The sequence below is a fragment of the Stigmatopora nigra genome, chromosome 9 (genome assembly GCF_051989575.1).
Source record: "Stigmatopora nigra isolate UIUO_SnigA chromosome 9, RoL_Snig_1.1, whole genome shotgun sequence".
In the NCBI taxonomy this organism is placed as follows: domain Eukaryota; kingdom Metazoa; phylum Chordata; class Actinopteri; order Syngnathiformes; family Syngnathidae; genus Stigmatopora; species Stigmatopora nigra.
In genome coordinates this window covers 8,766,567-8,781,709 of record NC_135516.1, presented here as the reverse complement: position 1 = coordinate 8,781,709, position 15,143 = coordinate 8,766,567, and the positions used below count along the sequence as shown (strand labels likewise).

The 15,143-nt window shown below is 40.9% G+C and overlaps 2 protein-coding genes across 4 annotated transcripts; one reads left to right on the top strand and one right to left on the bottom strand.

The window, feature by feature from the left end:
• The first annotated feature begins 132 nt into the window (after positions 1-132).
• Positions 133-6,481, top strand: LOC144201705 (importin-13-like). Of its 2 annotated transcripts, XM_077724463.1 has the most exons (21): positions 133-407; positions 1,153-1,278; positions 1,348-1,973; positions 2,035-2,175; positions 2,251-2,392; positions 2,460-2,626; positions 2,727-2,847; positions 2,911-3,058; positions 3,170-3,351; positions 3,420-3,446; positions 3,523-3,657; positions 3,930-4,058; positions 4,222-4,302; positions 4,561-4,698; positions 4,758-4,854; positions 4,933-4,985; positions 5,049-5,118; positions 5,305-5,363; positions 5,669-5,758; positions 6,095-6,276; positions 6,347-6,481. In XM_077724463.1, exons 1-21 carry the CDS (start codon positions 309-311, stop codon positions 6,414-6,416), a joined length of 2,883 nt encoding a protein of 960 aa, XP_077580589.1. In that variant the 5' UTR covers positions 133-308; the 3' UTR covers positions 6,417-6,481. The 2 variants fall into 2 exon arrangements, with proteins under 2 accessions (XP_077580589.1, XP_077580588.1); XM_077724462.1 differs by having other exon boundaries at positions 6,095-6,481.
• Positions 5,925-10,792, bottom strand: fzr1b (fizzy/cell division cycle 20 related 1b). Of its 2 annotated transcripts, none has more exons than XM_077724464.1 (14): positions 10,628-10,792; positions 10,281-10,435; positions 9,777-9,878; positions 9,629-9,692; positions 9,440-9,558; positions 9,289-9,371; positions 9,045-9,228; positions 8,880-8,945; positions 8,266-8,368; positions 8,016-8,197; positions 7,716-7,949; positions 7,209-7,313; positions 7,027-7,128; positions 5,925-6,958 (listed from the first exon to the last, which is right to left on the bottom strand). In XM_077724464.1, the coding sequence occupies exons 2-14, from the start codon at positions 10,356-10,358 to the stop codon at positions 6,917-6,919; spliced, it is 1,464 nt and encodes a 487-aa protein (XP_077580590.1). In that variant the 5' UTR covers positions 10,359-10,435; positions 10,628-10,792; the 3' UTR covers positions 5,925-6,916. The 2 variants fall into 2 exon arrangements, with proteins under 2 accessions (XP_077580590.1, XP_077580591.1); XM_077724465.1 differs by having other exon boundaries at positions 7,036-7,128.
• Between the last annotated feature and the right edge of the window lie 4,351 nt (positions 10,793-15,143).

Sequence of the window (15,143 nt, the reverse complement as noted above, 5' to 3'; positions counted from 1 at the left end):
AAATATATCCTGGGGGACTCGAGTAGGGGAGACATATGGGTGGGACAAACATACACACATGACCAAAGCTATTTTTGTAGCTTTTTTTTTTTAAACCCTGCACTAAAGTAGACGTTGTGCTAAGAAATACACCTCGGTGATTGAATAATGGTATTCTTGTGGGACAGCTTTAACAAATTTATCAAAACGTCAGTATGAAGTCACCTGACACTTGGTGACCTCTACTTTATTTTACACGCTCAAGAGGGCGGTGTGCACCCTTGAACTTGAAGTACTTGTTAGCCCTCTCCGATCAAGAGTGTTTGCCAATGGATGTCCAAAAGCAACATGGGGAGACTGACATGTTGCAACGGATGGAAAGGGCCCTTCACGTTGAGGAGACGACGACAGTGGAGAATGTTGAGGCGGTGAGTTGCTACGATTTCTTTTTGCCATTATGTTACAATGTGGAAAGGCTGCTTTATTATTATTATTATTATTATTTTTTACCAACTGTAATATGCATTTAATTCAGTGATCCCAAGAGTACAGTACAGCTGTCATGAAACTAACATAAGGCTCAAGAAAGAAATTGACAAATTAAATAATTAGGAATTTTTTACTATAATTAGTTTGAGACAAAGGTGATTTTTAACAAAAAAACGTTTGGTTGATTTTGAATTTAGTTATTTTGTTAAATGTTAAGACATGGTATAGGACTGACAAAGTTTTCTGATTTATTATTAATAACCATTTGGTGAATAGTAATTTGTAAATAGTAGGACCAAGAAATGCACTAAATAACTAAAGGACAGTAAGTACTGCATTCAACTGAACACTTATTTTATCTGTTGTTGTTTTCTGATTCCTGGTCATTAAAAAAATCCAAAATCAAATTAAGTGCAAAACTACAGTGTAACAAACATATTTCATTGTTTAAACAAAGGCAAATTACACTGACTGTTGGGGGAGTTAAAGTCCAACTGATTTTTTTGTAACATGATACCAACTAATAGCAGATGCTCTTCTAATAATAGCCTCCACATTTTTTACACTCTTTAATCAAGCGGTTCTCCCGAGTGTAAAGTATTACTGTTATGTCGATAAATATTTAACTGTTGCTCATAATATAACAGAGTATAGTGTAGTAACTGCCTGCCACGTGTGTTTCAGGCACTCTACCAGCTTTATTTTGACCCAGACATGGAGCGTAAGAATGCTGCCCAGAAGTGGCTGACCCAAGCTCAGGGATCTGCTCAGGCATGGCAATTCTGTTGGGCTTTGCTCCATCCGGAAAAGGTCCGCTTGTCTTCTTCAACATTAAGTTCAGTACAGGAGTAACCTTGATTATTGTTGTTGGTTGGGTAGCTTCCCGAGGTGCAGTTCTTTGGCGCCAGTACGCTCCATATCAAGATCTCCTCTCACTGGAATGATCTCCCCGCAGATCAACATGAAAATCTCAGAGTTCAGCTCCTCTCACATATTTTGCACTTCTCTTCTGGGCCCAAAATGGTGTTGACGAGACTGTGCGTGGCACTGGCCTCAATGTCTCTAAACCTAATTCCGCACGCCTGGTCCCAGCCAGTTGCCGACATGGTGAATGCTTTCCAACCTCAGAGCAGAGAAGGCCCGAGGTCCACGCAAGACCCTCACCTGCACTGTCTGGCACTGCTAGAGCTCCTGGTCGTACTTCCCGAGGAGTTCCAGAGCAAACGGCTGGAGCGGACTCGACGTGCCCAGCTAAAAGAAGCCCTGGCTGGGGAGTGGAGTGCAGTGTGTCCCCTATTGCGTCAACTCCTCCAGAGCCAAGACTCATCGACCAAGGTGAAGGAGAAGGTGCTATGTTGCTTGTCTAGCTGGTTGGGACTGGATGTGCCTCTTGAGGAGATGCGGGACCTTGTTCAAGATTGCTTCACGACTTTATCCCATCCAGAGTTGTTCGACACGGCCGTTGAGACGATAGTTAATGTCTTCACACAACCTGATTGCCAGAGGTAAGCAATGTGCCGCTCATAAAAACTAGTCGTTCTGACTTGCTTGCATATGTGACAACAGGTACAGCAATACTCTGTTCAGCCTCATGCCATTGGTGTTGGGGCTTCATCATCAACTAAAGACTGCAGTCCAGGATGGGGACATGGAGACTTCACATGGGATCTGCCGTATTGCCGTATCTTTGGGTGAAACACACTGCCGGTACAATTCTAGATCTGTCAAGTTTGAATTTCTACATGTAGTTATTTTACAAATACAACTTGTTTTGTATGTCAGGGTTTTGTTGGAACAAGTGGACCACTGGCAGGAGTATCTGGCTTTGGTCAACATGATTCTCTTCTGTACCGGTATTCCTGGTCAGTACCCAATCAGCGAGACCAGCAGTTCCCTCACACTCACATTTTGGTACACTCTGCAGGTAAGGACCAAACTCGCTTAGTGCTAATCTGAAAACCAAGTTATGTCCTTCTAATGTTTGTGTTCAGGATGACATCATGTCATTTGGAGAGGAGAAGCAGGCCATTTATCAGCAAGTCTACAGGCCCATTTATTTCCAATTAGTGGATGTCTTACTACATAAATCTCATTACCCTTCCCAAGAAGAGTACAATTCCTGGAGTTCTGACGACAAGGAACAGTTTCGAATTTACAGGTGGGACAGCGGCACTATTTAATAACACAGCATGCAGGATTTTTTTCTAGTAGCCTAGTATATCAAGATGTGTCTAAGGACTCTTTATCTTGCCTTCAAGAGTGGACATCTCTGACACGTTGATGTACGTCTATGAAATGCTTGGAGCTGAGCTGCTCAGTAACCTTTATGACCGCCTTGGAACACAGCTGATGGACCCCCGGCACCTAGCAGAATGGCAGGTAGTACAAGCCCTTCTTATATTTATACTTTAAAGAAGATTGGTTAGTTTATCTTCTTTCAAGGACACTGAGGCTTTGCTGTTTGGCTTCCAATCCATCGCCGAGACCATCGATGTCAACTACTCAGATGTCATCCCGGGTCTTATTGGCCTGATCCCAAGAATCAACATCAGTAACGTCATGTTAGCAGACACGGTTATGTATACAATAGGTGATTCAATCATATCTTCTCGTCAGTCATTTACGGCAATTGACATTTTGAATGAACAAATTCATTCTATGAAAATATCAGTTTTTTTTAAGTTTCTGTCAATGTCCCGAGGATCCCTGGCCGAGTGGCTGTCGGACCACCCGGTAATGCTTGGGGGGATGCTACCCATGGTGCTGCGGGGTCTCGCCAGGGCCGAGCTATCCGTATCCAGCGTTTCTACTCTGAAGAGGATCTGTAGGGAGTGCCGCTATCAACTCGGGCCTTACACTCAGGATATTCTCAACATGTCCCAGGTTATATGCAATGTCACTTCACAACATCAATACTTTCCAGTGGGCTAATAATATGTCTAACCTTATAGGATGTGCTGGTTAAGGATATCCATAAGGTGAGTGAACGGTGAGATGGAGATCAGCATAGACCCTAAGGTGAGGAAAGTGATTGGTGATTGGTTGTGTGCGCAGAGTAGCCAGTGCATCTGGCTAATGCAGTCTCTGGGCTACTTGCTTTCCGCGCTACCAGAGGAGGAGATTTTGGGAAAGCTGCACTCTGTCATCGGTCCTCACGTTCAGCGGCTGGACACACTGGCCCAACAAGCGGTAGTCTAACGATAAAAAAAAATGGATTCTGAGACATGGCAACCCAAATGAAAGTTAACTCATTTTTAAAGTGCTCTGAAATCAAAGAATTCAGAGGACATAGAACTTAACTGTTTATTTTGAAAGACTATAGTACACAGTCATGGGCAAATGGTTGTAATGTATTGCAATATAATTTGTTGTTGTGTTTTCATAAGAGATTATTATTTTACCTTTTGAATGTCTCATGTTATTACAATAGTTGCACTCAGTGAACGTCTTTTTGTGCGCAGCCTGATCCCAACAATAAACAGTCAATAATTCACATCTTGGGAATGTTGTCCAGCCTCTTCAGCGCTCTGGATACCAGTGGACCCTCGGATAGCCCCACACCTCCCAACTCTCAAGACACATGTAACCCTGTAAGATTCCACTCGGATGCACTTGCATATTCTGTAATGATGGCCAATTAATTTGAACTGGAAGAAACTATCCGAAAATAGTGCCACTGCTCTCACAGTTTAAATGGATTGGAGTTAAGAATGTGAAATAAATGTCTTAGTCCAATCTGTTTTTTGTGTTCAGGTTGTGGTCGTACTACAACAATTGTTCACACTGATGCAGAATATCCTCAACCGATGGCTTGAAGACTCGGAAGTGGTGGAGGTAAGAATGCTTTATGTTAATCTCGATAATATTAGTCAAGTCACAATTATTCATACATCTCAACAAAGTCCCAAATACAGTTGACTATGAAATCCATTGATTCCACAGAATATATTACACTTACCCCTCAATAATTTGGAAATTGGAATTTGAAAAGAAATCATAATTACATTCTTAAAAGGGTTATAAAATTCACAATCATAAAGCATAGAAGCATAATCACAATGATGTCAAGAATGTTCCCTCCACTTTTTTTAGGCAGTGTGTGGTCTTTTTAATAAGTCCATCCGGACCCTCCTCCATGATTTTGGACCTCTGGTGGCTCAACTGAGTGAGACGCTGGGCCAAATTTACAGTGCCTTCCCACAATCCTCAGTGCTGGATCTAGCGTCTCAGGTAAACACACACCTTGATGCAATTGAAATGAATGTGATCATTATCCCCTCCTACTTTAGATGGTTCACATATTTGCTGGAGAGGAATGTCATATTTCCTCTATTAAAAACCTGTTGAATGTTCTTACAACTTCCACATTGGCAATATTTCAACAAGGTAATATTTATTTTCTTTTTTAAATGCTGTTTTTTTTGTCTTTCTTTGAATATATGTTATACTATATGTATTTTCTAGGTGTCAGGGATCACCCTGATGTTGTGGAGTCCTTCATGTATCTTCATGCTCAGGTGGGTTGAAAACTTTGAAAAGGGTGATGTATTTTGCATTGAAATTCTCAACTTTCTGCATAGGTTCTTAAACGGAAGTCAGATTTTTACCTTGAATCTGACCTTCTGGATGCCAAAGCTGTATTTTACAGTGGTGCGTATTCTGAGTGTACACATAACTATTTACGCTTTATCTCACTGGCTGCTATAGAAGTCCATTTGCATCAATCCATTGCAATGAATAATCTAATTTCTTTACATGTCTTTTACACAATCGTAGTACTATTTTCTATTATCATTATTTTACTTTATTTGACTGTTTTTCTTTTTCCAATCTTAGGTATTCTTTCACTTAAATTTCCAGAATCATCCACAGTGAAAGCGGCCAGCCTCTTTTTTGTAAGTTGAAACAATGCAATGTCAATTTTTACCAGGTCTATTGATTAAAAATCATTGTGTATCGTTCTGCTGTGGAGTGTGAAAATTATTAGAAACCCTATGAAAAGTGCTTTAATTTCATGTAGATGCCGCAAGATGGCTGCAAAGCATGACTATGTCTGCATGAAACTTCTCAAATCAGCTCAACATTGTGCCTATCTTTATTGATGTGAGATGAAAATGGCACTTAATTCTGGTGGCTCCACCGTATCTATTTTAAACAAAGCAGCTTATAAATGTGTGTTATTTCTCTAATTTGACAACAGACTGAGTTACTTCCTCGATGTAAAGACATCTCGTCGCTCAGTGAAATTCTGCAGCGGGACGGAAAGCTTCTCACTGAGACCATTATGGAGGTTAGATCTATCATGCATTGACCATTTTTTCCCCAACTATAAGTCGCACTAGCCCAAACAATGGAAAATGAAAGAGAAAAAAAAACATAAGTCGCACTGGAGTATGCACATTTTTGTAGGAATTTTATTTAATATCATCCAAAAATGGCTGTAATTAAATGGTCAACACAGGTTTAAGGGACATAGTGTAAAAATTACATGTAAAATGATATATAATAGTGTAAATTATTTCACAGGTCGCAACCCCAGGCCACACTATAAACTCAAACTGCATTTTATAGTCCGGATAATACGGTGCGGAAAATGTTCATGTATTGCTATCTGATTTCCTCTCAGGCAGTTGCAGGCGGCTCTCCTCACAGTCTGACGGATTATTTCTCCGACGTGCTTCTGAGTCTGAGCAGAAACTGTTTAGTTCAACTCTCCCAATGGCTGAAAGAAATTCTGCAGTCTCCAGATTTCTCCTCAACGCAAGTCTCCACGGAGTATAAGCATAATTTTGCTGAGCAGCTTCTCAGGTTAGATCGTTTTCACGTTTTAAAAGTCAAAAGAATAATGCATTCACATAAACGTAAATGTCTCTTCAAGGGTGCAAAGCAGCAAACGTGGGGTGAAGGAGATGGTGAAGGAATTTTCTCTGCTCTGTAGAGGCCTTTAGGGGTCCAGAAGCAGCTATTACTAACTTATTTCCTCCCAAATTCATAGTGATAAAATAACTTGATTTCATTGACCACAATACACGCCTAATCTTTAATCTATAACTGGCAGTTAAACAGCAAATGTTAATTTATGAATGCCAATATTGTTCCAAGAATAAAAAGTGAAAAGACTAGTTGTCATTTGTCCAATAATTTGGATTTGTGTACATAATTTATTGTTTTTACCTGTTAAAACAGTGACATCATTTCCCCACATTGTCATGATATAACCCCAACACATAAAATTAAACATGTTCTCCCATTTCTCTTAATAATATATTTCTGATAATTTTTTCTAAAAGTATAACACTAACAAAAAAGACATAAAAGAACCATCAATGATGGCTAAGGTTTGACGCTAAAGTTTCGATTGCACATTGTCGTAAAAGAAAATTAAAAGTAAACAAGGCTTGTGGAAGTGAAGTGCTGAATGTCTTTCATCCTTTCAGGAAGTCCTCGTCTATCGGATTCGTGTGAAAAGATTCAGCACGGACTTTGATTCCTGATCACAACAGATACAAGTTAACAAGTAGACATTTTTTAGAGGCACGTGCAGCATAATATTCTTACATGGCGTACCTTGGTGCACCGCGTTTTGCTGAAGATGTTCCAAAAGCGAAGTGTCTCGTCCCCCGCCCCCGTGACGATGGCCTCGCCATCGGGCGACACAGCCTGAGGAAGGAGGGGGCAAAGTTGAGCCAATTTCAGCCAATTTTGGGTACTATGGTGTCCTTTAATCTAGTAGTTCTCACCAGGTAGAGTACTCTGTATGAGTGTCCGGTCAACTTGGCCACCTGCGTTAAAGATGGGTACTTCCAAACCAAGATTTGGTTCTGAGAGTAGCCGTGAGTGCTCACCTAGGGCCAAAGAGAAGAGGGGTTGGGGTTAGTAATAATAGCTACAGTGAACAGCTAATTTAAAAAGTTGACAATTTTATCCCTTATCAGACACATTTTGTTAAGCATCATTTCAATGCAATTTTATCCAAATGTTTCCACTAAATCCAATTGATAAATTCTTACACCAAGTTCCATATTCTTATTAAGTTGTCCCAAAACGACCATTTTCCTTCCCATGGCCAGATTTTTTTAAAATCAAAAACTCAATCAGCATGATTGCATTCACAAGGCAAATTGCCTCAATTGCATAGTCTACTTTAAATTCTACCCATTGCAGCCCATTCTTTTTTTTTTTAACTCTATTGTAGTGAATGAAGGCACATGACTTTTTCATTGTTTGAACCTCTGTGTATTGCTCACCAGTTCGTTGGCGTGCTTGGACCATGCCAGGTTGCACACCTGCGAGCCGGTGTCGGTACTCTGTAGCGCCTGACCCGTCAGCGTATTCCAAAAGCGCAGACAGCGGTCGGCTGTCCCGCCGCCGGACGCCAACAGCCCGTGCTGATGCGGCGACCAGGCGATGGCCTTGACCGCCGCCACGTGATCGCCATACTGCTGAACCGGGATCAGACTAGAGCTGTTCCACACTAACAACTAGAAGCAGAATGCCAAGTCAACCGACTCCGTTGAGTGGCTTGATATCATCACTGAAGTCACTACCTTGTTGTCATTGCCACCGGAGGCTAGGTGCTGATGGTCGGGGGACCACTTTAGACCACACACTTCCTGCCGGTGCCCTTGTAACCTCTTCTCACCAGATGGGGGAGTTCTGATGTCTCGTTGCAGAATGACTCTGTCTCGACTTCCAGATGATAGCTGCTCGCTGTTCCACGCCAGGGCACCTCAAAGAGGATGAGAGGCTGTCCGTTAAGACGCAAAATGTTCCCAGACAGCGATGGATGCCACTTACCCACACGAGCAGAGTGACCCTCTAAAGTGGTGAGCTTTCGCCCACCAGCCGCATCCCAAATTTGAACGTAACCTTTATGGGTACCAACAGCAACCAGACTCCCCTAAGAAAGAGATTCATTATAGGTGGCTTAATGTGCTGTGTTATACTAAGTCATCACTTTGGGCTAAATTAAGGGATTCAAAAAAGAGGTGTACCTAAAATTCTGTCTGTTTCTAGGCCCCCAACATTCTGTGACAAAATGTTTTATCAGATTATTATTATGGTGTGTATTTTGTGTCAACATTCGGTCTTGCTTAATCCCGATACTGCACTTAAGGAAGACTATTGTGATTTTGTATATAACTTTAGAAAAAAAAAACACTATACAAAATGGAAAAAAAGTAAGTTATTGTAAATTTAATTTTTTGAAGCCTCTTTCATTACTAAAGTAAACATACTTTTGTTTAGTGAACCCATTATACCAATTTCTTAGTTTTTAGTCCAGACCGACTTTAAAGCAAATCAGCATTGCTTCAAAGTATGATTTTAAATATGAAAACATAAAAACAAATAGCCCTCCATAACCAACAGTGATTAAAAAAAGAAAAAAAAAAAGGTTTCAAGCATCTCACCCTCTCATTCCAGCAAACTGAAGTCACGGAATCGCCATCCACCGAAAGGTCGCACAACCGTGTCACCTGAAAATATACATTTTCATTCTCCTGAACTTTTATACAGACACAGTTAACACATTTGCTGCCATTGACTGCGATAAACCCCCATATTTATGCTACAACCTGGCTAGTACAGGCACTCCACAGATAGACGCAAGCTCCCAGGCCAACGCTGAGCAAGTTTCCCGCCGACCAGTCGACCAGGTTGAGGTAGAAGTCATCCTGCAGTTCGGGGGCGTCCAGCACCTTGAACGGGATCTTGGAGATCTTGCGCGCCGGTTTACGAGGAGAGCGAAGCAGCTTGTGACTGGAAGAGCGCGAGAGGGCATTGCACATATGACTTTCAAACTCACAAGGCATCACTCACCTCTTGTTCGTAAGCGGCGAAAGAGAGAAGGGCGAAACTTCATTATCGCTATGGAAAGGCACGCTCTTAGTGTGGACGGTGAACTGCGCAGAGAACAGAATGACCTTAGTGGTCTGCGATATGAAGGAAGAAAAAATGGGTAGCAATTTACCCGAAATAGACCGTGAGAGCAGACGGCATGACGTCTGTCATCTGAGTGAAGGTCCGACAAGGACGAGATTCCCGCGCCCAACAACTCATTCCTTAATAAGGCGGCGTACGCCACGGTATCTGTCGGCAGACACGTGAAAGGCTTAAGAGACATTTACAAAGACGTCGGGAACCAAAGGGGATTCCTGACCTTTTCCCGAATCCGAACTGGCATCTTTTGCTTTACGGTTCTGGCCGGGAGAGCGACAGTTCTCCTGGGCAAAAGAGAAAAGAAAGACTATACCATTGAACATGTGATTACCTGACTTTTTTTGTCAATAGGTAAAAGGCCTACTCACGTTAGTGCAGTGGAAATTGATGCTCCAATTGCTTCCAGCGCGGGTAGGGATGAAGCGGTCCCCTGACTTCACGCTGATGGGGCTGCAGGTATCACTTCCACACTAGCAGACAATGACATAAGAGTAAATACTGCTATTAGTTGTATTAGTTGTATTCATTGAATGAAAATAAAAAATACAATATTGTAATTAAAAAAATTAGAAAAACATAAATAGACTCTAGTTACACTCTAAATTAGTTTAATTCTTTGCATGCCAGTGACTGCTATAATGCTCATCTTTCAGTGGCATTGAAAGTGCTGCACGTGCAATCCATTTTTTATAGACAAAATAAAGTGACGTCTAGGGCCGTCAGTGGCATCCAATGAGTTAAATGAGTGCTCTGCAAGATTTTTTTTTCTCACATCAAAATTGGGCAGAATTGTGTTATATTTTGATGCTCTTTATTAGTTCCCCTTGGATTGCACGCACGCACTAAATGAAGTTTTCCCACGCGAATCTCACCCGAGTCAACCGGATATTAGCTGGCAGGTTCTGGAAGTTGATTTGCCTCAAAAGACGCCTCTCATAGTCTCGGTCCATGTCAAACGAATTGACGGCTGGACAGCCGGACACGCAGGCCCGATCTGCTGCCCTTCCTCCCGGGTTTAAACCCCCATCTGGAATGCAAACATATCTCAGCAAAGCTCCATCTTCATATGGTTGCAGAGCGATGCAACCTTAATGGTGACATTTCGCAGGGAAACAAGATCCAAATAGAAATGTCGGGATGCGGTAGTGACAGCTGCAATGTTGACATGCTCAACTCACAGCCGTCCCATTGCTACTGCACGTCACGTGATGCCTCTTACCCCGTCGATAAGCGCTCAGATCACGGGATTCCCTCACATCTTCGGTAATAGTCGCCGTCTCCCAGTGCCAACGTGACAAATCAAGCCACTCCGATGGTGTTTACGTTTGTGACCAAAAATGGCGACGGAATCAGCTGGAAACGTGTATTTTTTGGCAAAGATTTTCAGCGTCACCTGCTGGCGCAACATGACTCTTGCATTCAACGCTTCCAAACTTGGTAGGACTTCTTTCTTGTAGCCACAAGATGATGCTGATGCTCTTTACTTTTTTACTTACTCTTTACAACCACGTTTACTGAATTTGAAAAAAAAACTATCATTATTTTTGGGGTCAAATAGAAGATCTTGAAATGATTATTTTAGTATGATAGTAAATGGGAGAATAACTAGAGGGCACATATTGTCTGGCCTTTTGCATTTGACTTTAGATTTTTTTCCACCCACAATTACACATCAGAAAGATAAAATTCTGTGTTTCTTCAAGTTGTTAGACAAAATGCTTTGGTTCTATTCCACACGATAAAGCAGTTTTAAGAGTCAACTCCCTTTGGGAAGCCCATTTGTGCCAAAGCTATAATTTCTTGCATGATGTCTTGCTACAGTATTTCCACACATGTTCTATCATCATCTTTAAATCCACAACTTTTTATGATGTACACGACTTCACTCTAAAGAAAAGCAACCCAACAAAGTTTACATTTAGTTACAGTTATGCAACAGTTGGATTTTGATTGGACATCTTTTACCAATAAAGAAACAATGAAGAGATATCAATCTGATAATTATATATAGGAACATTACTTAGAATATCATGCATAAACTCCTGCACGTACGTCTGTTTTGTAAATAACTCAATACTGGTTTTGCACGTGCCAGCACACAGTCATATAAACACATGGCACTATCTAATTGCCATCGCACATTTTGCTCGCCCCAGTCATAACATGATCCTATCTGCCCCCCGGCCCCTCCATCCTCATCAGTCCAACTTGGAACGACAAGGAGCACGTTTAAGGAAAGCTGTGACAAAATATGGAAGGAGCAAATTTGGCCTGCTTATCCCTCCTGCATTTGAAAGCGGTTGGCACAGAGGAAGTTGAGTCATTTAAGTCCAATTTGAGCCTTGAAAATAACAAAGCAAGGGACTAATCATACCACATCACTCTAGGGAAACTGCCTAAAAGGCATGTGGGTGACTAGTATTTTTCCTCGAGCTACTGCTTGTTTACAACAAAGGTAGTCTTACTGGAAAAGCCAATCACATCTTGAATCAGATCAGTAGTTCTACATGTTGTTTGTCACGTTTTGTCACAATGAAGCATTTTGTTTTCTTTCGAGAGAACTGTTAAGATATGCTTCCTTTGTTTGCAAATGTTTAAAAATAAATGGTGTTGAATGTGGATTGGGTGATGAAGCTATCACATGTACACATTATAGTGACTGAGTTGTTTTGCTTGGTGGAAAACACAAACTAAAATATCATAAATCTTCATGTATATATTAGGAAATATACTATAATACACTATAAAACCTTTTGGATTTAAAGATTTGGGAAATCTGATTTCCCATGCAATGTGTTTGCTTTCCAAATGACTGGTTTCATCTTATGTGGTGAGTTTCAGCCATTGCATGACAAATGGATTGGACATCTAGCGCTTTGAGCGGTAACCAATGAGTCATGATGTTATTTAAACCAAGAAGTAGTCATCATTTAAGTAGGTTAAAATGCTGACTTAACCTTCACAAGTCAAATTTGTGCATCATTTGAAAGTGTGGGAATACAATGGCCAAAGAATGTAAACATGTCTGATCACCATATTAGCTGGAAGCAAAGACAAAACAACACCAGAAAGAAAAAAAAAGTCATCCATGACTTCCACTTTGTTTGATAACCTGATGGTTAATGACATCTACTGGGAAGCACCCATCCTGTTATTGTCCAAATGTTGAATTTTAGTTTCAGGGAGAAAAAAAAATCCATCATTTTCCTCTGTGTGATTCCTCAGACTTCCTATTTCAGCATCTTCCTTCCCTGCTTGTCAGAGGCCGTCTGAGTTCATCATTGCAATTCATAGTCGAAGCCAAAGCTTCCACTGAAATACCCTTTAATGCCTACTAATATTCCCTCATATTTTCCTCCGTCTCCCGGAACGAAAGCAAACAGCAGCTGGTGAGTCAAAACTCCAGGAAGACATTTGTTTTCATAGTGTGGATATGGAGAGAGCAGATTTGTTTGGCAGGAAGCGATTCTCTTCCTCTCTGCCTCCGCCAAAGACCAAGGGCCGTCTCGCGACCTGGTTGGTGGAGTTGAGTTTGGGAGGAGGGGAGGGAATTCGCCATGGCGGCTGTGGGGAACCTCCGGCCTGGCTTAAAACCAAACAGTTCGTTCACAGACGTCGCTGTCCAAGTTGGATTAGCCTGATGACGTCGGTCGGTGACAAACCGCTTGATGGGTGTTTTTAAAGAAATGGAAGAGTGAGACACCTCTATGGAAAAAATATATTGTTTACTGTAAATAGGTGCTTCCACTTTGCTGAATGTCTTGGAAGCTACACTAATTACGTTCAAGGTTGACATTACACGTTTCATGCATTTTTTTTTTCTAATTTCAATTCACACCGAATTCACTTATTTTTTCTGTTACAGATCAGATATTTTACATTATAGTATTAGGGAAAAAATGAGAACAGGCTAAAAAGGCATCATTTAATATAACATGTTAACAGTTATTTGAATAACTATGGATTATGCAGACATAACCTTGTGACCAAACTCTATCCTTCACTCAACATCACTACCAAAACCATTAAAGTCTTCATTTTCAGAATCACTTGCGAGAAACTTCACCAACTTTGGAAGATGAGGTTGAACATAGAATGTCATTATTGCAGTTGTCAATCTGAAATGAAAACCATATATAAGTCACACTTGACAAGTATATAAGAAACAAGCCGAGACATACTATAAATAAAATGTGTGATTTATAGTCCGCAAAATATGCAATGTTTCAATTCCAAAAAGAGTTTGCCAATTCTACGAACTCCTATTTTGTTCACTTTTGACCTTAAAGAAAATAGGTGAATGAATTTTCAGCATTCCAAGTGCCACATGAATGCTTGTCTTTCAGCAGCTGCTCAAAACACAGCTGTGATGAGAGCTAGTGTTTCCTTTTGTGTATTATTGACTTACTCCGAAACTGCAAATCCGTTTGACGTCATTTCTGCTTTATCACAAATGCGTGTCTTGTCGATCATGTATTTCAAGTGCTTATCAGTTCGGGTCAAGGTGCTCAAGGACATGGGAGAGTGAATGCCCTGAGGGCTAAGCACATGGCATTATTATCTTTTCTATTCTTCCTGTTTACTTTGCATCGACTATGCGCTTACGGTGATGGATTTATAAGTGATACATGTTCAGTGACTGATGACCATGTTGAAAATTTTCAGTAAACTTACCTAACTTTTCCCACTTGAAGGTACAATAAAGTACTAAGTATGATCTGTGAGTGAAAGGGGATAACACAACAAATACTACAGCCATAGCTTGTAGAGTGGTGGCCCAGTGGATAAGTCATCCGTCTGCTGACTCTTTGGTCCTGGGTTCAAATCCAATTGCTTGCAAAGATTTTCCTACTATTATTCAGGTAAAAGAAAGAGTCAAAACTATAAGTACTACTGCTTTCTCTCACTGTGTGGTGGCCCAGTGGATAAGTCATCAGTCTCCCACATCTGAGGTCCTGGGTTCAAATCCAAGTCCCTGCAAAGATTTTCCCAATATTATTCAGGCAAATGAAAGAGTCAAAAGTATAAGTACTACTGCTTTCTCTCACAGGTTGGTGGCCCAGTGGCTAAGTCATCAGTCTGCCACCGGTGTGGTCCTGGGTTCAATTCCCAGTGCCGGCAAAGATTTTCTAAATATTCAGTTAAAAGATTAAGTTAAAATGCCTAAGTGTTTAAGTGTATAAGTATTCAGTGGTGGATGAAACATTTAGTCAAAAAATGACTGAGTGTTTAACCCATTTCCTTGGATAAAAGTATAAGTACTACTTCTTTTTCCCACAGGTCGGTAGCCCAGTGGCTAAGTCATCAGTCTGCCACCGGTGTGGTCCTGGGTTCAATTCCCAGTGCCGGCAAAGATTTTCTAAATATTCAGTTAAAAGATTAAGTTAAAATGCCTAAGTGTTTAAGTGTATAAGTATTCAGTGGTGGATAAAACATTTAGTCAAAAAATGACTGAGTGTTTAACCCATTTCCTTGGATAAAAGTATAAGTACTACTTCTTTCTCCTACAGGTCGGTAGCCCAGTGGCTAAGTCATCAGTCTGCCACCGGTGTGGTCCTGGGTTCAATTCCCAGTGCCGGCAAAGATTTTCTAAATATTCAGTTAAAAGAATAAGTTAAAATGTCTAAGTGTTTAAGTGTATAAGTATAAGTATTCAGTGGTGAATGAAGCATTTTAACAAAAAAATGACTAAGTGTTTCACCCCATTTCCTTGGATAAAACGTTTCAACACCCAT

Bases quoted from the DNA above. Each gene is read 5' to 3' on its own strand.
- fzr1b (XM_077724464.1), bottom strand. From the start codon at position 10,358: ATGGACCGAGACTATGAGAGGCGTCTTTTGAGGCAAATCAACTTCCAG. The intron at 9,693-9,776 runs GTGAGTAGGCCT...TCTTTTGCCCAG, and splicing joins TCAATTTCCACTGCACTAAC to GAGAACTGTCGCTCTCCCGG. The intron at 7,950-8,015 runs GTAGTGACTTCA...TTCTGCTTCTAG, and splicing joins CCGGTGGCAATGACAACAAG to TTGTTAGTGTGGAACAGCTC.
- LOC144201705 (XM_077724462.1), top strand. From the start codon at position 309: ATGGATGTCCAAAAGCAACATGGGGAGACTGACATGTTGCAACGGATG. The intron at 4,855-4,932 runs GTAATATTTATT...TGTATTTTCTAG, and splicing joins ATTGGCAATATTTCAACAAG to GTGTCAGGGATCACCCTGAT. The intron at 5,364-5,668 runs GTAAGTTGAAAC...ATTTGACAACAG, and splicing joins AAGCGGCCAGCCTCTTTTTT to ACTGAGTTACTTCCTCGATG.